This window comes from Thunnus maccoyii, chromosome 5, assembly GCF_910596095.1.
Source record: "Thunnus maccoyii chromosome 5, fThuMac1.1, whole genome shotgun sequence".
NCBI lineage: Eukaryota > Metazoa > Chordata > Actinopteri > Scombriformes > Scombridae > Thunnus > Thunnus maccoyii.
The window spans coordinates 34891919-34919186 of NC_056537.1; the positions used below are offsets into that span (position 1 = coordinate 34891919).

At 39.9% G+C, this 27268-nt stretch overlaps 1 protein-coding gene and 1 pseudogene across 1 annotated transcript in view; both read right to left on the minus strand.

Annotated features, from left to right (window-relative positions):
• Positions 1-291: 291 nt before the first annotated feature.
• On the minus strand, positions 292-2210 carry LOC121898089 (annotated as a pseudogene).
• A 14750-nt stretch (positions 2211-16960) lies between these two features.
• The window catches only part of LOC121897579 (anoctamin-1-like), a 165777-nt gene continuing 155469 nt past the window's right edge, over positions 16961-27268 (minus strand). Inside the window, exons 24-26 of the mRNA XM_042412150.1 lie at positions 24838-25022; positions 22740-22845; positions 16961-19278 (exon numbers count right to left, since the gene is read on the minus strand). Coding sequence (XP_042268084.1) covers positions 19039-19278; positions 22740-22845; positions 24838-25022 — 531 coding nt within the window. The 3' untranslated portion in view covers positions 16961-19038. The remainder of the gene's footprint in view (positions 19279-22739; positions 22846-24837; positions 25023-27268) is intronic.

A 27268-nucleotide genomic window follows, 5' to 3' on the forward strand; every position in this document is an offset into this window, starting at 1 on the left:
GTGGTCTGCAAATGGGACTACTAACTGCTTCAAGTGCTCTCTATCCTAAAATGAATCGATTGCATCCATTGCTATGATGATTTTGCAGGAAGAGGGAAATCTTCATCCCCTGAACCTGTGGCCTCCACTTCTAGGCCAGGAGGATCACAAGTGGTAATGAATTAACCTTAATTTATACAGGGTAGTCAAATGTGACATTTGCACCTTCTTCAAGTGAGCCTTGCAAAGGGACAATGCTTAACTGTTAAAGCAACTGTATGTGTTTATTTATTTCAGGTTGAAGCAGACAATGTGAGGTCTCTCTATAAGAGGACCCTAGAGCTGGATATTGAGTACAAAAAGCTTGATATTGAGTACAAAAAGCTTGATATTGAGTACAAAAGATACATGATAAAAAAAAGTGAAACTCAAGGTTGAAAAACTAGAGTACACGAAGAAGGTAATTCAGTAAAGTATAGTTCCTGTATACATTTCCAGGTATGGGAAGCAATCTGACTAAAATGTAGTCCTCCTTTTTTTTCTTTTTCAGGAATGGGAGAACAAAAGATAGCCTCATTAAATAAGAATGAATAAAGACTAAATATAAAGAAAAAGAGGCCTGCTTGTCTATGTAAAGAATTGCTGTGTGATGGCCTCTCTCACAGCTCTGCAAGTAGAGTAGTCAAGGGTGATAGGATCTACTATATCAGGGGGTTGTAGGCTAACAGGGGGGGCCCTCTCCCTTCGTATGGTAGCTATGTTCTGTAGCACTACACAGGCCGAGATGATCCTACAAGCCCGGTCTGGGGCCACCCTGAGCCCACGTAAGCAGTTAAAGTGGGCCTTAAGCATGCCAAAAGTCATCTCAATCATGACCCTGGTCTTGGTAAGGGTGACACTGACTTTGTGGGCCTGCAGCAAGGTCAGGATAAGGGGTCATCAAAAAGGGCTGGCAGGTGTACCCCCTGTCACTCAGGAGCACTGAACATCCCTGAAGATAAAAGGGAATATTGCCATGATCAGTATCACAAAATGCAGTCTAAAGAACATAACAAAATATAATATTCAATGTAAAGTTGCCATACCCTCCTCAAATCTGTGGCACAGTGCAGACTCCTTGAAGATCCGGGTGTCATGGACGGACCCAGGCCACTTTGCCTCCACACTGGTGACCATACACTGATGGTCACAAGTCATCTGCAAAAGCATTTGGGGTTGATCATACTTCCAATAACAGCATTAAGGTAGCATCCATTTGCATGTGAAATGACACCATGGTGGAGAGAAAGATACTCCAACTGTGACACCTGTGCTGTGTGAATGTGCTAAAAGGGAATAACATTTAATTATCCAAGCTGCTGCATTTCCTACAAACTCTTAGTGTCCATGCAAGCAATGTGGTAGTATGGCTAGTATGACTAGATAGATAGATAGATAGATAGATAGATAGATAGATAGATAGATGTACTATATTTAATGAATAGAAAATAAAAACAAGTAGAACATAAATTCTAGCTTAAGGCAAGATATTGCTATTAATATCCACATTTAAAATGGCCATTGCACATTACCACTGCAAGATTTATCGGAACGTTAAGGCTTTGGAATGATTTGCGATTTACATAATTCGTCTCATCCTCACCCAAACGTGCAGAGATGGGAATGTGTGTGCAGTCTAAGGCACCAATCACTCTGGGGACCCTATGAAAGGAGTAGGCTGCATTTAATATACAACAGTATATGTCATAGGTTAAATAATGTCAAATGTCAAATAGGTTAATGTCTAACTTACCTGCTATGTTATAAAAGCCGTCCTTTATGGACTGCGTGGGCACGTGGCCAGGGAACATGACAAATTCGTCCAGTAGCTCTGTTAGAGCTCGTGCCACCTTGCACTTGCAACATATGGTTGCAGCAGCTGACGCAGATATCTCATCCCCTCCGATGAGAATCTGTATCTCTCATATAAGAGATCATCAGGGAGAGCCAGCAGATCTTGCCTGTCCCTGAACACTCTTGCCCTTCTAAGCGATCCTCTCACAATCCGTGCACCAAGCTCTACAGGATCTCCTACAAATGGTGATGCCACTTTCCAGGAGAACTGATTGGTCAGTAGGCGGTGCTTTTATACCCGCTGATCTATTATCTCGAACATAACCTGCTCCGGAGCAGGTTAGCTGTTCAGCGTAAGTTGCCATGGTGATGTACCTCATTAAGAAGTAAACCACCATCGTAGGACTGAAAACCCAGACTTAAACCTGAAGTAACCTCACTAACTCCAAATTCTGCTTCATTGTGCAGGCCTCAGGCCTGAACACATCCACATATCAACAATGAGTCATAGTCATAGTGCCACCTACTGACAAAAGGAAATCAGCTTTATGTGACAAACATCATCGGATTTACATGAAATTTACATGATGCGGTCTACACAGTATACAGAAAAATGATTAGTTGGTGTTCTCTAGCGCCACATAATGGACACAGGAAGTGATAGTTATCTCCTACATGCAATGTCCAATATTCATGAAAATGTATATCCGTGTCAGTTGCCCACTGGTAAATGTATGGCTGCATTAATATTTCACTTATGTAGTATTGCCTACGTGCAACAGGAATCAAGGCATAAATGATGCATAGTTCATCAAATGTATACACAATTTCTTATAAGTCATATTCAGCACTACGTACTGCACACCAGAGATAATATTTTATTCAAACAGTTTCTGATAATCCTGAAAATTAAGAGCTGTGTAAAGAGATCTACAACATTGATCCGACAGCTGCTGCTCCCTCCAACTTGCGCGAGGTGCGAGGGCCCGTTAATCGCTGTTTGCAGCTTTAATTATTATTAGTTGTCTTCTATCGCAGTTCAAATTGTCGTGAGCTGGAATGACCAAAAACCAGGAAACTTGGCCCAATAAATGGAAACAACATGCATGTGCTTCTCAAGAAATATGAGCCTAGTCGGCCAGATTGTGGTGCTACAATTGAGGCCCAAATGTTCAATTTTGGAAAGGCCACACCCCTCACATCGTAAATCCGACTGACTTGAAATTACACACACTAGTCACACTCAATTTGCTCCACAAATAAGTCTCTTGGACCATAAATGTCATTCATGATGGATTTTTTGCTCATTTGCATAATGCAAAAACAGTAATATAACATCTCCTTTTTGGATTTTTACTCAATCAATACCATCTTTGGTATACACCCTTGTGGGATGGAGATACATATTTCTTTTATAAATGAGCAAGATCGGTCAAAAAACATGGCTGTAGTCAACCAAAAATCTTCGCAGTGGGTGGGGCTTAGCAAATATGGGCCCATTAAGCATTTGTCCAGCCATCTTGGTAGGTAACTTCATGCCATGTTTGGGAATAGGGCTACCAAAGCATTTTGAGCCAGACCCATAGGGGGTGCCACAAATGCTACAAGCATGTATCTGAAAACCTGGTGGACAGCACTAAAAAGTACATATTTGCTCATACCTAAAGATGCCTTTAAGTAATCCTGATTAAACTCACTGGAGACATCCCACGTTATCTTCTGAACATACACACTGAGTTCCATTCAAATCCGATGAAGGGCGATCAATGGTGAAACTTTGAGTGTGCAATTATTGAAATGCTGCAGGCTTTCTGATTATTAAAAAAGTGTGTGATTAGTCTCACTCCTTCCTTAAACAGTTAAACTAACTGAAGTGACTTTGCTCACCTTTGTGAAGCCTGAAACCCACTCGTTTTTGCTTGCGGCTTTAATTTTCGACAATTGGGCTGCTCCCTTCTGTTAAGCGCAAAAAGGTGTGGACCCATGAATTACCGCTTGCGGCTCTATTTTTAGAATTGAAAGTATCTACAAGCTCATTGACTGAGAGAGGGCGGGTGTGGAAGAGAGGACCTGAATAAATATTTCACTGGTGTTATCAGTGATATGAGGTCCTATTTTAATGATCTAAAGTGCACGGTCGCAAGTGCATTTAGGGTGTATCCACATCCACTTTTGCTATTTTAATGGCGGAAAAATGGTCAATGCGCCAGGCACATGGTTCAAAGGGAGTTGTCCATAGTCTCCTAATTAATCATGGGTGTGTTTTCGGCGTAACATGCAATAAACCAATCACGGTGTCATCTCCCATTCCCTTCAAGAGCCAGGTGCGCTTGCACCTTGGTGGATTGCTATTATGATGGCGCATTTGCCAAGTAGAGAGAAGGACCGCTTCTCTGCAAAGGAAAAGGATCTGCTCGTGTGCAAAGTGAAAGTGCACAATCCATAACAAGCACACTGGCCCCCGCTGCTCCTGAACCCTCCCGTGGCCAACCCCAGACCACCAGTTTAAGATCCTGTTTATTTATTTGTTGTGAATGTATTTTATTATTATTATAACTACAGCTTTGGTTTCTTTAAAATCGTTTTGTTCAGTCATGGAGTAACAGGTCAAATCGGTGGGGTTTCAATTGTTCAAAGTATGAAAACCTGATCACTGTACTCTCAAAAATGAGAATATTTGTTAAATATTGTTCAAAAATTAAATCGTTAATTTTAATCATATAAAGAATCATTAACACAGGTATCAGGACTTGATCAGCTCTCCAAAGTGCTGATCCTGCTGCTGGCAGCAGCTAGAAGCTGTGCAGATTTATTTCCTTCTTTAGTTTAATCATTGTTTTCACCTCATTTATTTCCTCATGTGTTCCTTATGTCCTCATGTATTGATGCAGCAGGAAAGTCGATTTGTGTCTGATCCGTTGTTGGCCACCTGTTTTAATACCTTCATGTATTGCCACGATTTGGTCAAATAATTAGACAATTTTATCTGTCATTAATTCGATTAGTTAATTCTGATAAATTGTACGCCTAACCATTATGACGTGTATTTTTTAAAATATGCTGATATACACAATAATATTCTTTCACATTGTAATCCTTTTATTTGTAATATTTTGCATGTTTGTACGCTGCTGCGCGTCCTGTGTGTGTAACAGGCAGAGTGTATGTTGTGCATCCGCCTATGTATGCGCATTTCACTATCTGGATAATGCGCCCTTAAAATAACAGTGAAACATTGCGCCATTGACTTTAGACTAGGTTTTTGTTGGTCAATAGCGCAATCGCTGTCTGCTGCCTCAAGAAAGCAATGCGCCAACAATGGACCTGGACCTTACTTTTAGACCAACACGCCCACGGGCGCTCTGACTGGTGCAAGTTCATTTCCTATTTTAACAATGTGGGCGCTGGACAGAAAAAAACGACAACTGTGTCGGTCTTAAACTAACAAAGACACTTCCGCTGCGCTTGGCGCCGCTTCGCGCTGGGTGCAAGATAGGGCCCATACTGTTTTGTGATTACCTCTGCTTGAACATTTGTGTGCACAGAGATAGTGCTCTCAAAGAAAACACAAGGATGATCAGAGAGAGCGACATCAGTCACCACAACCTTCGAAATGTTCAGACCCTTAGAGATGATTAAATCCAGAGTGTGCCCCTTGTTGTGTTTGGACTCTGTCACATGCTGATTTAGTCCATACCTATCAAGAACACAATACAGTTCTTTAGTCTCTCTGTCCATAGGGCTGTCAACATGGATGTTAAAATCACCAACAATAACTACATAGTCAAAGTCAGTACAGATTATAGACAGCAGTTCAGTAAAGTCATCAAAAATTGTACAGTATTTAGGTGGCCTGTAGATATTTAGGAACATGGCTCGAGAGGAGGAATTCAACTGAAGATTCACATATTCAAAAGAAACAATCTGCTTCCATTGGAGTGAATCATTTAACAAAATGGCAACTCAGCTTCCTTTCTTATGCACTCTAGCTTCATTCATGAAATTTGAAGTTGGGATGGGCTGACTTGATAAGAACAGATGCATTGTTTTTCTTGGTCTACCCAAGTTTCAGTTAAAAACATGAAATCAGGACTGTGCTTGACAATAAAATCATTGCTTGAAAATGTTTTTCCTGCCAAAGACCTGGGGTCTCATTTATAACCGTTGCGTACGCACAGAACGGGGCCTGAAAGAGGCGTACCCACGCAAAAGTTGTGATCTATAAACACAAAGTTGACGGGACAATGTGCACACCTCTACGTAAACTTTGGCCCATGCGTACCAACATTTTGGAGACGGAAATCGACGACGCAGATGGTGAGGTGGTGAATTGAAGCCAGATTGTAGGCCATAATAATCCTCTCACATGTTTAATTTCACTTAATGTCAAAGATTAGGCCTAATTATAGATCCACGTTATCATGAACACTCAAACCAGCAGTGTTATCTGTATTTGGGCTTATAGTGAGCTATAACTATTCCATAAACATCTTTCAATTTGAAAAGATAAGCCAACTCAGATCTTAAAGTCCGCTCAACATTTCATCAGCGCTGTCTCACCCGGAGCGCAAAGGAGAGTGTGGAGCAGCGCAGCAGCTGCTGAAATGAATGATGTCAGGATGTGGCAGGTGGCAGGATTCTGCAAAGTCTGGCTTGCCTTTCTCCTATATTAGCTAAGCGTGAATATACTGATTCATTTTCACCTCAGCCACGTTAAATAACTGATGAAATGGTCATCATCGATTGTAGAAATCCAAGATGATATTAAATAACATAACTTAAACAAACGTAAATAAAACATATTTGCAGGGCAGAGCATTAAAGGATTTTAATATTTCGTTATACTGTGCATATATCACCAGGTATGAGTTAAGTTTCCATGTAGTTTATGTGTGTAAAATCGCTACAGTAAACACGACTGTGTTGTCAAGAGCAGAGACACTGGAGACACTGCGGTGGCACACACACTGACTTCTCCAGTCACCTCACTGGCTCATCTTCACCACCTGCACCCACTGTGTATAATTAGGCCTAGAGAAACACCTGTGTGCTGGATTTTGGAGTAAATATGAAAAATATAAACGAATACAGTGTTAATTGTATTGTAGATATTGAGTGTGTGATGTAAAAACTATTTATACTGGTTAACTGGGAGATGGCCCGCTGCATTGTGTGGTAAACATTAACCACAGGTGACTGACTTTACGATACACAGGAAGGTTTAATGAAGTTGTTTATGGTTGTTTTGGGTTACACACATAACTTCAAGACGTCCGAAAACAGGGAAATAAAACAGTAAAAGTCCGTTCATGGCTATCGTTCTCCTTCAACTGCAGCTGCCCGAATGCGAGTGACGAACGAGAGAGTTAATACACTGACTCTCGACACTGATTGACTAGACATCTAAAGACAGAGAGACTGATTGGTGTGGCGAAAGATACACATGTACATCAATATTCATGAATGCTTTTGCATCGACCATTTATGGTTGAATGTGGGCGTGTGGAAGGCGGGATATGAAGCTGATCCATGTGCGCACATTTTCAGGTGGACTGTGATTTATAAAGAGAAATATACGTGCACTCGTGCGTACGCATGGTTTTATAAATCTGATTATTTTTTTGGTGCACGCCATTTTCGGCTTTTGTGCGGACGTACACTTTTAGTGTGTATCCTACGCACTGTTTTATTAATGAGACCCCAGATGTTTAATAAAGCTAGATTTAGTGTGATAAAAGCATTATCAGCCCAATTTTAGCGACAGGCTGTGGCTGATGAGGAATGGAAGCTAAATTTGATAAGTTTGCAGAAGCGATTGAGTGCTTTCTGTTTCTAGCAGATTCCCCATTCTTTTTCTACTACCTATCAAGACAGGAATTGAGGAAGCTATCAACACATTGGGTGTCCTAGGAAGATTCATGAGTCCCATCAGCCTTGCAGCCTAGACCCAGTAGATATCAGTTAAAATTTGCTGCATTATGTACACAAAGAACTGGACATGCTGTGCATTTATCAGGCTGGGGAGACAGTAGCTGTGACGATTGTGTCAAAAGTGGTGAAGGTGGATGCCATGTGGGGTTTAGGGGAGAGAAAATAGGAGTAGGGCGGTGGGTAAGTTTGGTCCCACCAGTGACCAGCTCTTTCATCTGGTCAGTGAACTCCAAGAGGCGGGAGGAGGGGGAAAGGGTGACCGGAGAGGAGGGTGACAAGGATGAGGGTTGGGGTCGTGAAGAAGCTGAATCCTCACAGGCAATTGTTGGGGTGGGTAGAGACTCCTCTTCCTCTTGGTTCAGATAACTTTCACATTTAAAGCTCTCTTCAGGTGGGGGCTGAGGTGGTCTCCTTCAAGGTTTCTGCTGCATTGTGTCCTCCTCCTGTTTTGATTCTTCTTGTCTCTTGTCCATGGCAGAGGGAACAAATGGATGACAGGAAGTAAAATAGGTTAGAGGAGAACAATTTTACTCCTGACTTGTTGAGGCAAAGACCATCTGCCTTAAAAAGAAATGAAAAGCTGAAATTGTCAATAAAATGCACTGAGCATTTATTGACCCAAACCTTTGGCCATTGGTAGAGGCAGTTCAAAGCCATGTGTTCAGTGCCATCAATCTGCTGAATATCTCAACTCCTCAGCACCTCATTTTTCAAAGAGCTGACTGTGTTCAACAGTGGTGGTTCAGTACTACTACAGTACAGACTGTTGTTTAACATCATTGGTCCCTATGTGCACTATGATGGTTTTCACAGTTGGATGTGCAGCCACGATATGCAGGATTCTCTCAGTCATGTCAGAGACCATGTCCTTGGGAAAGCAGAGTATTTTGGTGTTTTTACTGCACATGCTTCCTAAATCTTTTATAGTATCAGAGTTTGAGGCCCAGGCATTAGTTTTACCTGTAGCCTTTTACTTTCTGATTTACTCTCAGTCCTTACCCTGCTATATGATGAGAGGTTATCCAGGTCATCAGACAGAGATCCAGGGTCCTGCAGCAGTGGAGCAAATCTGTTCTCCAGTTGCACACTCGGTTGTTGGGGAGGTTTGTTGTTAGTTCTCCCTTTTGCAGCTGTCCATAGCTGTGTCCTATTAAGAACAGGGGTTGAAGAGGCGCTCTGCCTGGATGATAATGCAGGTCAGCCAGTCGCATCACAAATCTCAGGGTGCTGGGCTCTGCTTGTTACTCGTCCTCCCATTTTCCCAGGAAATGATTTACTCTTAGGCTTTGCTCCAAGAGAGTTCCAGGGAGGACTGACACTTGTAGATTTATTATCCGGTTCACAGACCTCCTGTTTCTTGGTAGTCTTGGTTGTGCTAATTAGCCGTGTGTTAGCATGCTTGTCCACTGTTTTGAGTCCATGGTATGGTGGTGTCATTCGCACATAGTCCATTCACTTCCACGTTCACGTCTAACCACTGAATTTTGGTTTCCATCACTGCAATCTTCTGTAGAAGTTTGTGGTAGTCAACTGTGGAGAAGGGAGGCATTGTGCTGCTAATTAGCTTTAGCTAAGTGACATGTTTCCAGTCACTGCAGTACAGGCTTGTGCTGCTGGTAGGCCTCACTCACATAGGTCATAAAAATGTTGAAATATAGCAAATAGCCTGCTATATCTACAAAAAATTAGTCCCAGTGATTTATAAGTATCCAGGAGCCGCTGCTCATAGTTTATCGTAGAAGAAAAACAAGAACAGCAGCAGAAAAATGCAAGCAGAGGTGAGAGCAAGCAGAAAAGCGTTTGCACCGTAAGAAAGCAGAAATAGCTGTACTACTGCCTCTGAAGCCCACCTGTGGGCTGTGGCCCATTGGTTGAGAATGAATGAATGAATGAACAGTGCTGTATAAATGGCCACATGGTGACACAGTGTTGGAGTTAGGATTCTGACCCAAACCTTAGGCCATGTTTTTGTTATTATTAATATTTTTCTCCTTCAAAGACAAAGTTATTTGATTATTTTGGCAAGGCTTTCTCCCATAAAAAATAACTAATCTGGCAACAGACCAAGACAGAATATGGCATGGCAGCCCACCAGCACAGAACATACAGTATTGTAACTTCTACTTGCTTAGCCATAGGTTTAGCAGCAATACATACTGCAGTCAACTACCAGCATGTAACACTACACCATCTCAAAATAATAATCTGCCATAGCTCAAGCTGCTGAACTCTAGGTTGAAGGGGACCTATTATGCTTTTCCTTATTATCAGTCATATATATAATGTCACAGTGTCAGATGTCCATATTAAAGGAGGCCAACGTGTCAAATAATGAGGTAAACATACTCAGCTGACATTTCAACATTTAGTCAGGGGTGAATCGATGTCGTGGATGATGGTCGAATCACTGCAGAACTTGAATCTGCCGCTACGAGTCTCAAATACAGTTTTTTGCTCAAAAAAGTGACAAGTTCTGCACTTGTCACTTCTCACTTTTGCATCTCATGTCTCAGTGAAATGTGGAACAAAATTGATTTGTGCACCTGTAGAGCCAAGGGTGGGCACTGTTCAGAAATCAGAGAACCCTTTTGGCCAATCAAAGGAGCTCGTTTGAGAAGGGTCTGATAGCTGGACGTATCGACCGTTTCCCGTACAGGTTACTGTACGTATTCACAGAACTGGCGTAAGTGCGAAGCACAGCTGGATATACAAGAAGCAAAATGGTTCAAAAAGTATTCTCTTTCTACTGAAACCTGGAAACCTCAACTACACAGTATTTCTTGCCAATGTCATTGTTATATTTATTAATGCTTATTAAGTGAATAGCTTATTTGAGCCACAATGATTGTGTATGTGTATCATCACATGTATGTTCTTATATGTTTTAATATACTATTTATACATTTTATAAAATCAATAAAGGCATAGTCTTTGTTTTCACTGACTGATTTTGCACCAGGAGTAATGATTTACCCAAAGGGAAAACATAATGGAAAAATACACACTCCACGAAAATGTTGCAAGCTACATAATTTATTGCCATTTATTGTCACAATTATAAACATGCAAAGCATGAGTATTTATCCTCCACCGACGGATTGTCCACATACTTTGTGTGGAACCACCTTCTGCAGGTATCACAGGCAATCTGTAAAAAATGTGAACCACTGCTTTAAAGATATTTCACAGCAACAGTCCTGGTTCATTCACTAATTAGTGTATGCTGCACACCAACCAACAACGTCCAGTCAGAGTTACCCAAAGAACTTCTGCTGCATCATCAAAAGTTTCTTCCTCTCCACAGAAGTGACACAAGTTACCTAGGTCATTTATCAATTACCATACAATGGACTGGTGTGATTACTGAAATTCCCCTTATTTTAATCATTTCCCAGTTCCCCAGACACTAATGCAAGTGACAAACATTAAAAAGCACTCATTCAATAACACATAGGAGTCATAAAAAGCCAGACCAGATTGACAGTAGATTTGTTGCTATCTCCATTCTCATTTTGTTGACAGCTTCATTATCAGCTGAGAAGCTGATTGGGGTGTCTTTAAGGATGTGTTCTACAAACTGAAGTAACAAAGAAAAACCCAAATGTCATGCATTTCTCTAAACATGTGATATTTTCCATGTCACACACCTTCAAAGCGAAGACACCACACAATGTCACGTCCTTCTGAAGTGGGTGAGACATTGTTTTGCTCTCTACTACACATCCTTACAACAAGAAACCAATAGTGGCAGTCGCTTACAACTCCTAGCATAACATCATACATGGTTGGGTCCAACTGACAAAGAGAAATAAAAGCAATTACACAATTGCGACATACGCCTTGCAAAATATAACATCTAAGGCATTGAGTCTGTACTGACAACCCAAATTAATAGACATGCAGCCCAGAACATGATGAAAATTACCATAAGTAATAAAAGACAAAATAACATAGAGCACTGAACATTAAAATATGCAGCACATCTTCAGTCTCTTATTTTTTTTGTTCCACATGGCTGTTATGGCAAATGTGTCCATGTGGTATGCTTTATGCATACATTCCTCATTGTGCTGCCTCACCATTAGTCTCAGATATGCATTTATTCCCTGGATGAACATTAGAAAATACAATATTAATACATTGCAGCTACAAGCCTTATGCCTTTGAATATCATTGAAATATGCACCTCACTCTCCAACTCCAGGGCCAAGCTGTTGTGTGTCCATATTAAATATTTTGCATGGACCTACTTTGGAAAGCAGCACATGACTGTCCTCACTCCATGCACTTTTGATACTTACACTGGGTAATCAAAGATAGCACCTCACACCTGACAAACATATAAGAATTCAGATTGACATTTGAGTTTATATGATCAGGCATGTATTTAGATACTTAGAACTATGCACAGTGTCCTCCCTGGTCTCTTCTGGTGCCACTATTTCCAGTTTAGTGGCTTGGGAGACACGACAGGAAGGTGACAGGCCTGATGGTGGTTGTTTAAATGACAAATCCATCAGCGGCAGGGGAGAAGTTTCATCAGATGCTGTTAGGTGTTCTGGTGTGTATGTGAGGTCTACTGGAGGGAGGATGACATTGATCTGGTGGTCCAGTTCACAAATCAGGTTGAGAGGATGGAGATGATGGTGGGTGCTGGTTGTCAGGTACAACAATGATGGTCAGTTCAAAAGGTGCGAATGGAGGGGATTGTTCAGATGGCCTTTCTATTTCTGGACTTTGAAAAGTTTTAAATGATCTGTAGTCATTTTTGGAAACACTGCTCCTTTCTCATCCAATAATTCAGCACTTTTATCTGCAAGATGGATTATGGTATAAGGTCCCAGCCAGCTGCACTCCAGTTTTCCTCCTTTTCTACTTATGTCCATATGTTCTTTCGCAGGACCTTTTGGCCCATAGAGAAATTTGACTGGTTTAGTGCCCTCTGTCTCCTGTAATGTTTTTTTGGACATTTGCTTTAACAATGCTCTCCAGTTTTTCTTTGAGGGCACTGGAGGGACTGTTTCAACTGTGCTGTTCACCTTTTCAGAAATAACACTGCAGATTTAGGAAGTTATTTCATGAATTTGTAATTGATAATATTATTCCTTATAAGTCTCTGGCACTTCACATGGATACCATGTCTCCATTCCAAACATCAGATAAAATGGTGTGAATTTGATTGTCAGTTGTTTCTTTGTCCTCAACCTGAACATTACTGTGTCAAGGTATTCATCCCATTTGTCGGGTTTGTCCTCGACTAGTTTACACAAGGCTCTGGAGGTAGAACAAAAAAGGCGTTAATTGTCATCAGTAACAAATTCAAAAGACACCAATGTTTCCTTGAATACTGTATTCATTTAGAATCATCTGTTAATATATTCCATTTAACCTTTCCACAAAACTATTGGTTTGTGGATGATATGGAGCACAAAGGCTTCACTCCACATTAAGGTAACTGCAAAACTCTTGGTTGATCTGTTTTGAGAACATACATTAACCTAAATCTATAATAAACCCCAAATATGTTTTGCAAATAGCACAGGATCCAACAGATTATCTTCTATATATATTAAACATTTGATGCATAGTGAGGCCATAGTGGCTCATTCAGCAAGCCAAACTACTGACCTGGTTTACAAATTCAGGCCCTTGATCTGTTAAAATTTTCTTTGGTGCCCCAAATCTGTAAAAAAAAAATTGACTATACATTGGGAGACAACGTCAGCTGATTTATTTGGAATAGCAAATACTTTGGTCCATTTAATGTAGTGGTCCACAAGAACACAGATATATTGGTTGCCTTGTTTGCTTCGGGTGACTTTACCAACCAAATCCATCCCAAGTAGTTCCAAAGGCTGGTCCACTGTAAAATTTAAGTAACACAATTCATATATTGAAATTCTGTGATTTAATGAAACCCACATCCCCAACCCATGCATATGCATATCTGTGCACAACAGGCTTACATACACATATTTGAATATACTTGGGCTCCTGCTTAATGGATAGTTGGCTAAGCTGACACTGGGCGCACTGTGAGACCTGGTGTTCAAAAACAAAGAATGTTATGGAAAAGCTGAAAGGAAATAATTCAATATTTATCCATTTATCAATGTCAACATCCATTCCAGGCCAGACAAATCTGCCAGAGATGGTTGACAGTTGACAGTTCCACAGTGTGCGCCAAATGGACCTGCGTGGAACTCTTTGAATATTTTGTTGTTTTCAGGGCCAACAACTACTTTTCCTCTCAATTCCACGTTGTTTTTTTGTAGATACATGAAAAAGTTTGCTGCCTATTGAAACAGCTTTATTGTCATTACAATTTAAACAAGTAACCTGCACTGAGGTTCTGTAATGAAAGTAATAGGCCTCCTACAGTTTTTTAAAAATGTGCTTAGTTACTGGAAATTAATTTGCAAGAATTATTGCCTTTTCACTTGAATTCGAGCCTTGGTTATCTCACCACACATTTTCATTGTGAAACACTTTCAGTGTATAGCCTAATCCTGAGGAATGATGTTACCATGCTGTAGTGTTATATATTGGCTTACCATCAACTTGAAAATTGGAGGAATGTCTACGAATTATGCATTTTTGTTCCCTTTTTAGGCCTGCAGGGTAGACACCTAGTGTCTCATAATTTACAATTTTCTGATGTGTGTTTGGATCCATGTTTCCAAACCAAACCAAAGCAAACACGTCATCTCCATAATTTATAACTGTGTATGAAATACTATAAACACATAGACATCTTGCATCTCTAATTATAGCTCAGTTGAGAAAAGATGTTGAAGTGGGGAATATGAAAATATAGGGTTTTTGTTTGTTTCCATACATTTTATTTCATATAATAATGATAAAGGAACATATTTTGAAAAGGTAGCATATCTCAACTGAATAGACAACAGCAGGTATCCATCCACAGTCACATGACAGCTTGTGCTTTGGATAGTTCTTTAAATGGGTGTTGTTAGTATGTGTATAAAGTTGCTATATATTTATCCTTATACATATCCTTACTTCCTTCCTCCCTTATTTTAAATATTCATTCACTCAGTTATTCACTAAATAACTCTGCATAGCAAAACTTAGCCTATAGGATTTTGCATCTTTCCCCAAAGTTACAAAAATGGCTGTTTTGGCCTATTTTGCACTCCATACATCCAGTTGTGCTTTGGTGCTTCTGCCGTTTCCATCAACTGACGGCATCCTCAAGGGGGAACTTGAATTCCTAAAGGGAACACAATCGGCTGCTTCACCTGCAGGATAAAGTCCCTGCATGTTTCGAAGGCAGACAGCACAAGCCTCAAACAACAGACCAGCTCCTTCTTCAGCCCCCAGGAATGCTGGCCAATTAAGTGAGAGTCCCAAACTCCTCACTGACCAGACCATCTAAACAACCTTGTGCAAACAGAAAGGATAAGGAACCCCCCATCTCCTGAATGGTCACCAAACCAGACCAGTGACCCAAACCACCTTTGATCCTTCAAGCTACATGAGCCAGCAAGATGGGAAGACCAATTCACACCCCAGTGTGAATTGATAGTACCATTTGGATAAACAACCCCCACATTGGTTATCATAACTCACCTCTAAGTGCCAGTCACACACAGAGATGAGCTGGCACCAACTTTAATCCCACTGTGGATTTTGATTTTCAGGACTTGAGTGACCAACCCAAGAACTGATCACTGGGCAAACCAGCATAAGGCACAAGACATGCTGCACTATATGCCATGCTCCAGTGACATACAGACACTCACAGACATTTACCTGAACACACACACACACACACACACACACACAAACGTCATGGACCCCTGCCGTTTGCAGTCAGACCAAAGATCAGAGGACTGTAAAACCCATGGATTAGTTTTAGATAGGACAATTATTGTTGTTGATATGTGTGTATGTCACATGTGTGTTGTTATGTACTTCAGTTAGACTTTTATTCCACTGCCTTTAAGCCAAGACATATGCCACTAACATAATCCCATTATCCATGATAATACTATTATGTTTAGTACCATTCTGCTTGTTCCACTCTCAGAACATTAAAGCTACCATCCAAATTGCAAAATTAGGAATCATGCAATTGTTAAATTGTAAATACTTTGATTAATGGAGTAACCTTATTCAAGAACTGTACCCACCTGTCTGTGGACAGGGGGGACTGACTTTGCTTCCCCAGAACTCTGCAACCCTTGGGATTGGCTAGGATGCAACTTCTGGGCGGGCAGACTGAAACTTTAAAACAGTGTCTTATCTAAGACTCTGTACTGTTTGCTGTTTTTAGGCTGTTTTTAAGCTGTTTTTAGGCAGCTTTTTTGGGCTGCTTGATGCTGGTTTCTGGTTCTTCTTGCTTTCTGCCATGTCGGTGGAATGCTTGCAGTTTGCTAGTCTGAAGATGTGACTCAGAGCAACAGGAGGTGAAACCTCAGGATCTGGAGTCATGAGCTGAGGGTCAAGCCTAGGAGAGCAGTCTTTCAGGCAAGTATGTCTGTCTCTATGGTGGTGCATCAGATACCACAACAGCCATGACCGGGCTGCACTGGCTCCCTGTCTCCTTCAGGGTTGACTACAAGTCTGCAACTTACATACAAATCCAGTGAACTTCCACTTCCCCACCTACAGAACTGATCATACCAGAAACCTCCACCCACAACCTCTGATTCACCAGCAGCTTGCTCCTCTGGGCCCCCAGTACAAAGCTCCACACCATGAGGAATTTAGCTCTCTGCTCTGCTGCACCACGCTTGTTGAATGGCCCTCCTACCCATCTGAGGACAGCTCAGACCCTAGACTCTTTTAAAACAGGCTTAAAAACCTTTCTATTCAGGAAGGCTTTTTCATCTCAATACTTGTTATTTTCTTTATGTTGTGTGTTGTGCGTTTTTAAATCTGTAGCATATAGCACTTTGAGATTCACTGTGAATGAAAAGTGCACTACAAAGTAAACATAAAAGCGGCGCCACATCTCTGATTCCAACATCATTTTTTTTTTTCTCCAAATATCCTGATTTTATTGTCTGCTTTTTTGTGTGCGTTGCCGCCAGGTGATGGCAGACACACACCATCTAGGCAGACACACACCAGGTGGACTTTTGCAGCTGGATGAAGAGGGATATTTTAATACAGAGAAGGCTTAAGAAAGTTTAATGTCATTCATATGTAGGTACTTCACACATTAGAACCATAGGAATCAACTTGAAAATTGGTTTAGTTGTCCTTTAATAAATAACAGGTTGACCAACTTAAGGACAGCTAATTTTTTGATATTGATACATGTGGAGTGTAACAGCCCTGTTTCAGCAATCATGTACACAACTTTGGTCTTGCAAATGGTCTTGCAAATGTAAATGGTATCTTTAGAATTTAAAGCTGAAATATGACATGACACTTTTAGTTAAATTATCATATCTATATAGTATATCTACCTTAGTGTGTGATTATAGTGGGGTCTAAATTGTAAACAAAAATGAGGAGAACTGCACACTGCAATCTATTTATTTCAATATTTTTTGTTTATATTTCAACACATCTTTCCTTCTCCGGGGGGGTTTAAGTTGTAAAAAATAAAGGAGCTGAGATCTGCAAATGTCCAACTGTTTAAACCAACCATGTGCATGTTTTTGACAGGAACTGACTCATTTATAGTTACAGTACAAAAAACAACAACAATAAACTGCCAATAATAGAACAGCATAAAAGTCAACTGTGTAGTGTGTGCACTTTTTGTAACAAAATGTGCACTACAGAGGTTGAGAGTTCAGTACCGTGCTAAGTCTCAAGGTGCAATATGGAAACTAATAATGATCCGAATATTGAGTATTTACAGATAGTGAGTCCGATCTGATTCTTGCTAATTGTGTAGGGAACACTATTTGACCAAATCACAGAGTAACTTAAAGAGAGCTTAGCTCTCTTTAGATAGCCTGATAATAAATGCCTTTTTTAATGTTACACATTACAACATGTTACACATTTGTTTAGAGAAACACACTAGACACTAATGCAAGCTTACCCCCAACAATAAAATACAGTATGAGGATTGCCCACATCCATTGTAATGTTAACAACAAACACAATATGCAATTCATAAAATCAGTTTAACTTAATGTTGAAGTTGTTTCAGGGGAAACACTGCAGCAATGCTACACTGTTAGGTAATGTTAGAAAGCCATGAAAATGTAAGTAAGCCTGTTTCTGCTTCTTGTGAGAGCAGTTAGGAAGAGCAAAGTGATATTTTCAGCTACGTTGCACCATGCTCCTGCTGTTTCAGATGCTCCCTTGTGGCAATGGAGGTTCTACAATGAGAGAGAAGTGTCATCCTGGCAGTGAGACCCTGTGAGCCTTAGCTCGAGGAAAATTAAACGTAAAGTTACAGAGAGATCAACATAAATATTTGCAATTCTCAGGCATGGTGGAGTGTACCAAATGTTACATGGCAAGTTACTAACTTACTAACTCTCCACTTAGCACCACTACATATAAGAGCAGCAATGCAAAAACCTTCTATATCTCACACAACTTTACTCTTTTGTTTCTTGTAGTTTCCTCTTGTAGGATGAATACACATTTACAGTTCCAAATTAGTTATCTATTCAATAAAAATTGCAAGTTAAGCATCAGAAAACTATTTCTTTTGCACTCCTTTGTTTTCTAGACATGTGCATCACAGGTAAAAACAGCTCTGCATTAGGTCTTATGCAGTGGCACTTGCAATGCAAATCAGATGAACTGCTGCTAGGCTCATTTACATCTGTGGTCTTAATAAATACCCTGCTAAATTGAGAAAAAAAATGCTGTGCCTCTGACTGTAATTTGCGACAGGCTTAATAAATATCCCCCAAACTTTTTGGTGTAAAAGGCCACTTACACTTTTTGGAGCACTCATCTTCAGATTCTTATATACAAGTACAAATCATATGCACACAGAGATTTGTGTACACATTCACAAATCTGCGCATAAACACAGATTAATTTACATGTTCTAAATTCTTGTTATACTTGCAAAGCAGAATACACATTTAGAGATCGTTGACATTCACAAATCTGAATATGCATGTACAGATTGAAATACATTTTTACAATTCTCCACACACATTTTCAACATATTTGGCCCAATACAGTCCCCTTTATTTCCTTACACCTTATCAGCCAGATGCTCTCTGAATTTTTGGAATGTTCTGAGCAAGAACAAAAACAGTGTTTAGAATGGCCTGAGCAAGCTGGCTGCTAGCAAGCTTTGACTTGCCAACTGAGACCCCATTCAATTAATTGTAAGTAGCATTAGAAGCTGTTGGTGTGCAGTCCGGAGCGTGGGTGAGCCATTGTGCTGTTGTTGCTCCTGCTGCAGTTCTCCTTGCCCCCTGTGGAGGCCCTGCTCTCAAGGATGTGAATCTTGCCTTGCTCTTCCTTCATGAAGAGATCCACCAATAAAATCTTCTCCTTGTGGATCTGGAGGCTGATGTCTTTAGGGATGTCTGGAATTAGCCAGTCCACAATGTCACTCATCAGCATCACAACATTCTGTTAGAGATAAATGGAAGGGAATCCTGTCATGTTGGACAAAACATGAAGTTACAGAAAACATCAAATAACTACTAAAAATCACCATTGTGTTCCTCTGATATGTACAATTACCAAACATTTCTAGTAAAAGGGGATGAGATTTGAGTAATGAGCAGGGCTGTGCACAGACATTTTGAGGGGCAGGTGCTCAAGCAAAAAAAAAGAGAAGAAGAAAAGGGAAGAGCTGCTGCCACAGGAGGGGGAGAGTATAGAGGAGAGGGAAGGAGAGGGAAAGAGAGGAGGACAGAGGAGAGGAGAGATGTTCAAATATGATTGCATAAACTATTAACCCTTTGAACTCTGCAATAGAAATGGTCCGCCAGTGCCTACATTGGTATTTTTGCTTATTGTGATGTCATTTTTTGGAGTATCTTCAAATGCTTCATATCCCTAGAATCTGTACAACCTAAGCTAAAAGGTTATGTAAGTCAATAAACCATAATAATTGATGTAGGTATTGAAATTGTGTCATATATTTAAAAAAATACAAAAATCTGACATGTTTTTTCATTAAATTTTACTGAATAAACACACAAAATACATTGACCCAAAACATTTCTGAATGTAGGAACATGAACAAAATATTTCTTAACATTCCATAAGTTATTTGAACTATGTAAATTTTTTAGTTTTTGAGATATGCTCATTTTTATGAGCAGAGTGCAAAGGCGTTTTGTTAGTTTCATCTGCAATAGACATATTTCCCCAGTGCCTACGTTGGTATTTTTGCTTATTATGATGTCATTTCCCAGAATATCTTAAAATGCTTCATATCCCTAAAATCTGTACAACGTAAGTTAAAAGGTCATGCAAGCCAATAAACCAGTATGATTGATATAGGCCTAAGTATTTAAATTGTGTCATAAATTACAAAATACAAAATGTGTGTTGGGAAGCTTTGCCTCTGGGTGGTCCTCTGTTGCTTCCTCATCTCCAGTGGGGCTAAAACAAAGATAAATGAAAATGACATTAGAAAAAACATAAAAAAACCATATCATTAAAAATAATGATGAACTTGAAAATATAATCCTTTGACAAGCAGAAACATTCTGCTTTGTGCAGAAAGTCTGAAACTTCCCTCACCTGCGAAAATCACACACACCCGCAAAAAACACACACACCCGCCATACACACATGCACACAGCACAAAAAACAACTCTCTAAAATGTAAAAAACAAACAAATAAACAAATAATAATCCCTAAAAATGTACTTACATATCCTGATATGGATCGATGCCTTCAGCAAAATGGTCTTCATCCTCACTGAAGGAGTCCAGATCAGAAGAAAGTGCCTCTTCTGTTTGGTCACCACCCGCAAACAAAACCCCCAAAGCCTTCTTTTCTTCGCCATCACGACAAAAAAAGACACGTATATGCTCCAAAAATACACTTACTCTCTCAATATCTGAATCTGAATCTCTCAACTTTCTCTCAATCTCTCTGACTTTGACCTGCTTCTCCACTCTGCTCCACTCCGCTCCACCGCGCCAACCCGCGTCATTGTTACGTTTTACCCGGTTTTATTACTCGCACGTAATGTGATATGATGGCGTCATCATTTTCCGACACAAGCGTACAGCGTGATTGCGTAAAAGACGAGAGCCTTAGCTTTCACCTGAAAAAAGAATGAAAGCTCTAGCTGTGAAGGCAGGTAAGGTAGATGTGGCTCAGGCTCCTCTGCAGGGTGTTCAATTTGATTTATCATGTGTGAATCAGATTCACACATGATTGATCAAGCCAATGTGTGATCCTTTCCAATGCAATTGTTAGCTTAGCAACAACTAACTCAGCTGTTATTGCATGTGTGTACACAACAGTGTCATCTGCATACATTTGTAGTTTTACATCATGACACTATTGCGTGAGATCATTAATATATAGGCTAAATAATAAGGGACCTAACACTGACCCTCGTGGAACACCCTTTGTGCACTTCATGTACTGCACAGTGTGTCACCAACTTTAACACATTGTATCCTATTAGATAAATATGAAGACATCCATGCCAGTGTTCTACAGAGTTTTATTATTATTAGAGTTTTATTCAATTGCTTTGCCCACAGTGTCCGAGCCACCGCCAAAATGTTTTAGCCACAGCGTGCTTGTTAGGCTAACAGCAAATTGTCTTGAACAAGCTAAACTGAAAGCTGCCTCAGTCCCAGCATTTTGGGTCAGGCCGACCCATCCAGGAATTTGGCCCTCCCAGGAGAAATCAGCATCAACGCCATTTTAATGCATGGGCTTACCGAGGCTTCAGCCCCGGGCCCAGTGGCATGAAATGGCCAAAGAGGCTTTGGAAAAAAATAAAACAAAATTCACAGGAAGGAAAAAAAAACTCCTGCCTCATTTATATGTTTTTTTGTCCGTTTGTGGTGTCTGGATTTAGAGTGAAGTGAGACATCACCTCGTGTGTAGTATCTTTGCTCCTCCTAAGCGGAAACCGGAGGGGTGGTGTTTGTTTTGTTGTCAGCCACAGTTGTTGCATTAACACTTTTGGTTACATCCTTTTTTAATCTTTTTGTTGTCTCTTTCTGTTTTTAAGAAGCTTGTATTTGTGGAATTATTTTTGAAAGAATCCTAACTTTACTTTTAGTGCCCAAAACATTTACACTGTGTGTGCATGTTTGTGTATAGATTAAAAGGTCATTTAAAAAAGTTACTGTGTAAAAAGTGTTATGGAATCTTCCATCTTTAGGGGTTACAAATTGGGTTACATTGGGTCAAGCCTGGGCCTTGAGGTCACACTGTAATTCTTAAGCAGGAAGGAGACATTCTCTCCTCTCCTTGAGACTTCAGAACCCTCTCTGTCTGTTTTGGGGAAAGCAGAAACCTCTCTGATAAAGGGTAAATCAGCTTTTCCATGGTTACCAAGGTTGGAGAGGGCCTTCCTAGACAACACAGATAGGTGAATGTGTAGATTCTATAGATGCAATCAGACATTCAAACCAGAATGTGCTGACAGTGACCTGAAGTTCCATGCAACGTGACCTGAAATAACACAGGTAAAATGCAGTGCCTTGTTTAGAAACTAGTGAACTAATTAGACTAATTTTTCATGTTGTAGGCTGATCTGCTTAGGTTAAAAACTAAGGGTCAGACTTTCAGAGGGCAGAATGGAAAGAGACAGCATGCAAGTTGCAGATGACTTTGATGTTCGCTATTTCAGTTCTCCTTGATCAAGTGCTTCAATAAACATTTTCAGCTTTAAGAAATCAAAGGCTTGTGTCCGCTTTTCACTGAGGTGCTGACCATCGCTCAAAATATCCACAACAAGAAGTATATCAATCCTTGTGTTTACATTCCACAGTTACAGTTAAATATTCATTAAGATATGTGATATTTCACCACCATAGTATTTCTAAAAAAAAAAAAAAATATGACCACTATATATTGCCTACTACTGCATTTTTTGCCTTACCTGGAAAACAATGACAAAGGCCAATCGAACAGCAAGCACCACCCAAAATTCCTTTGAGATCACATATGGAGTGGTTGACCAAGGAGGTTCTCTGTAGTCCTTATACCTTTAGAGACAAAAAGACATTTTTGGGTTTGGTTTTCGATTTTGACATTTATTGATAAGCCAAATACTGATTATTTTGCATTCAAGACCTCGTCTTGATCATTCTCTGTCAGACACCATTCTGCATCACTTGCAGCATGTGTATTGAGGTTCAATTAACTAATGGCTAATTGTTGGCCGGTATCCTGTTGGAGTCTACAGTACAGTCTTTATGTGTGAATAGAGATTTTTTTGACAAACCTCTATTATGCTTTGAAAGAATTCCTGTTGTAAAGAAAGCTCATTTCTTTCCTTTGTAATTTTTCACAGTCATTAGAATTTGAATTCATATTTTTAAATGCTGATGCATTCACAATTTCTTCAACTCTTTAGTTATCTTCGCTCTTTCTTTCTTTATTATTATTTATTGTGCCTTGCAGTTTGCTACTTTGTGCTATAAAAACCATTCCAATGTGAAACTGTGCAGCTCATTCAGCAGATGTGTGCTTGTATTTTTCTTTATTGTAACACGTTTCAGTGATTTTATATACATTTTTAAAGTATTACATTTTCTAATAGCAGTGTGTGGGAGGAATGGTAATCAAATCCTATTTGTACAGATGGGGATTCTGAGCAAGTCTTTAGTATTTTCAGCAATGCTTTGCTCTCAGCTTTCTTTCAGCTTTCAGCACAAATTTTTCACAGGAAATGCATTTCTAGTTATTCTTATTCTTCTGTACATTTTTTGCAAGCTGTCAACTCCTCCATACTTTGAGCAACAGAAACCATTCAAATATCAAAATGTTCAGGTCTTAAAGGATATTTATGATATTCTTGTGTCTAGCATATTCCTGTGATTTTATATAATTTTTTAAAATATTAAAATTTATAACGGAAAGTCGATGGGGAATGAGGAATATTTGAAAGTTCATATCTCAAAAACTGCAAGTGCTAAAGTATTCCTGTTTCATGGACAGGTGTCCAATGTGGACATGTTGCTGAACATATTCAAATATGGCACCAATAGCCCCACCTTGTGGCCATTTGTGGAAGACCACCATACTACTGATAATGTTCCATATCTCTTAAATACAATATCTGATGGTAACAAATTCAGCAAAGTTGTACAGATAGGGATGCTGAAAAATTATAAAGCATTTGATACAATTTCACTTGTAGGTGGCACTACAAGATTTTTAAAAATTGCTGCTGGAGCAGCAGCTTGCAGCAGCAGCCAGCAGCTTGCAGCTCCCACAAGCACATCCCAATTGCACATCCCAATCCCACACTGCAGAATTTTCTGCTTATAAGTTATTTCGCTGTTGACCCTGACCATGTCACACCCCCATTCTGCCCCTAAACTACACCTACCCTTCATGTGCTTATTTTATCTTACCTACGTGTAGCGTTAATTAATTTTAGGACAAGCACAAACAGCACTCCAAATGGATGCAGGATATACGACGCAGCCATCATAGCTGAAAGCAACTGTTGACAACTGTGCAATTTCGCAAAGTCTGACAGCCAAATACATTGATGTTACTTTTGATTAGCATTAAATTCAGTCTTTTCTGTCCAGACTCTAATACGTGCCTTTGTTTCATCCAGACTTGTTTATTGTTGTTTATTGTAAGTTTCCTTTCAGGCCTGCCTTGTGCTAGAACAGAAAGTCTGAAAATCGTTCAGAATGCTACAGCTCGAATTTTTACTACAAGGAGAAAATTTGAGATTCGTCATATTGGGCTATATAAATAAAAATTAACTTATTCATGGCTGCACAGGATCTTTGAACACTAATCTTTAAGCATAGCACCTAAGGAAAATCATGTCCAAGACAACTGTCCCTATAACCTAACAGTTACTTTGTCATGAGACAGAGGCTACAGAGTGGTTCAACACTGATTTCACTTGATTAATTATAACAAGTTAGACACAATGGTGGGATACTGATGTTTAAAATGCTGAACATGATTTTATCATGAAATTGACAACTGTGAATTGATTGATTTCCCACCTGCAGATCCCAACTGGGTAGCCAAGGTGCAATGGATCCATGGGTTCTTTGCCATCCTGGAAGTGGCTGACATTAAAATAGGACAGAGTATGGTTGACAAATCCATGCATGGAGCCATCAGGGCTGTACATGTACTGGTAGACCATCCGAGGGATGAAGTCTGAGGTGAAGGAGATGACAAATGCCTAGGAATTGTGGATGGGTAGGTGGTGGTAGGGGTGGGAGTGAGAGATTAAGGACAAAAATGGGAATCAGACTAATATGAATAAACATTTCATATTGCATGCATAAACAAGACAATGTAGAATATAAAAATATATAATTAAACAGTTCACTGGACTGTAGTAGTACAGTTGAAGATGTTTCATCACTCATCCAAGAGGCTTCACCACTTCTACTGGCAAAAAGTCCCAAGGAGTAGAATTCTCTGCTGCCTTGGACTCCCAACAAATCCTCCAAAGTGAATGAAAAAATAAGTTGCCAGTTCACGCACTCCAGAACAACACAAATAAGTGTTTTCTGAACTGACTCCCCTGTCTATGCCTTCCAAAACTGTTTAAAAATCACTATTTAAAAATTCTTATGTTTCATGACAACACTATGGTTAATGTCTGGTAGGTTTAGGCACAAAAATCATTTGGTTAGGTTTAGGAAAAGATGATGGTCTGGTTTAAAGTAAGTGCCCTCCTTGAGGTTAGGATACCTTTGTTGTCATGGTTACAATAATAACCCCATGGTTAAGGTTAGGAGACAATCGTGATCAGGGTTTAAGAACTGTATTGTCTCACACTTGGAAACACGAAACCAACAGCGATCTTCTGTATTAAAGTCTGATGTTTTGTTGACCTAACCAGCCACCCTGGCCTCCTACCTAAGCAGACTTTTGTTTGACTCATTTGCTCCTGTTGTAATTACTACAGCCACTAGAGGGCTTCTGTCTCTTGAACATAAACAGAATTCATACTAACTCTCCTGAGTGGAAATGTGTAAGAGATGGAACATTTTTCTCCAAGCAAAGAGCAAGAACGTTAGCCAAACTACTGCATACCCACACACCAGCTGATCAACACTGTCCAAGCAGAGAAGTGCTATGATTAAGTGACTGGTAAAACAAGACAACCCCTCCACAACATCATGGTATAACATAGAGGAACATACACATCAGGTGAGATCTCAGTGGTTTTTAACCCTTTATAGAAAGCTAAAAGCAGCTTAACTGTCTGCTGCTTACAATGCTGCTCTATTGATATCTAGAGATGTCCTGAGCCAAAGGATCTGTATGGGGGTGATAAGGGCACATTTTAAAGGAATCAGTATTGGTTAAAATTGCAGGGATTGCTCAGTTCTGGAATCCTGATCGGCAAAATACATAGATTTGCTAAACTCCATCTCTCTCTTTTTCTCATTGGCAGAAAACAGTAGCAGTGTAAAAAACATTCAGGTAGCAGCTTTTTACTTTTAGTCAGCACTGACTGTTGCTTTCGCCAGGTAAAATGACAAACTTCAAAATCAGCAGATCATATCAGCTTTTGCTAATTAATAGGGGCGAAAAGATGAAGTGGTACAAATTGGAAAACCGATACAAGAGTCAGAGATTTGGCTACATTGATAAACAACACAAATTCCCAACAAAATTCTGAAAGAACTGATAAAAAAAACTTGTCCCAAATCATCCCAAAGTCCCTTCTCTCTATGCACTGTGCCTGTAGCCTCTCTATGTGTATATGTATGTGTGTGTGTGGTGGTGTGTGCGACCCACCCCTCTCCTGCTGCCTCGCTACATTTCCCAATCACACACCTGCTTCATTCCATGACATTCCCACACTGAAAGAAATGAGAAAATGAATCTACACAGCGTTATTAAAAAAAATACAATAGCTGTATCATTTTTGTATTGGATCGTGGACTATGTACCTAAATACGGATTGAATCATCTGAGAGGGAGAGCTGCACACCCCAACTAATTAATGTTAATTAAACTTGGCTGTTGTTGGGTTTGTGTGCTCTCTGTGAACCGCTCTCTGTTCTCAGCCAAAGATCATTAATGTGGGAGGAAACTCCACCCTGTAACACCGCTGTAAGATTGTGAGTAGACTGAGTGTGCCTGTATTTCCAACAACTCCAATTACAGGAGTCGTGTTTTACAATGAAACATTTATTCATACCATATCAATATGTTTAATATATTACAGTCCTTAATGCACAATTCTGACTTTTTAGTCAGATCCGATCTTTTTCTGTTAATAGTTCACATTCATGTTTGTAAGTGACATTTATCGGTGTCACTTTGACATAACATTGAGGTCCTAAACTGCCACGCATGCACAGATTTACCTGAAATGTGCGCCACATGCGTACAAGAATAATAACTAGGGATGCACGATATCGGATTTTTTGCCGTTATCTGATATGCCGATATTTCCAACTCACT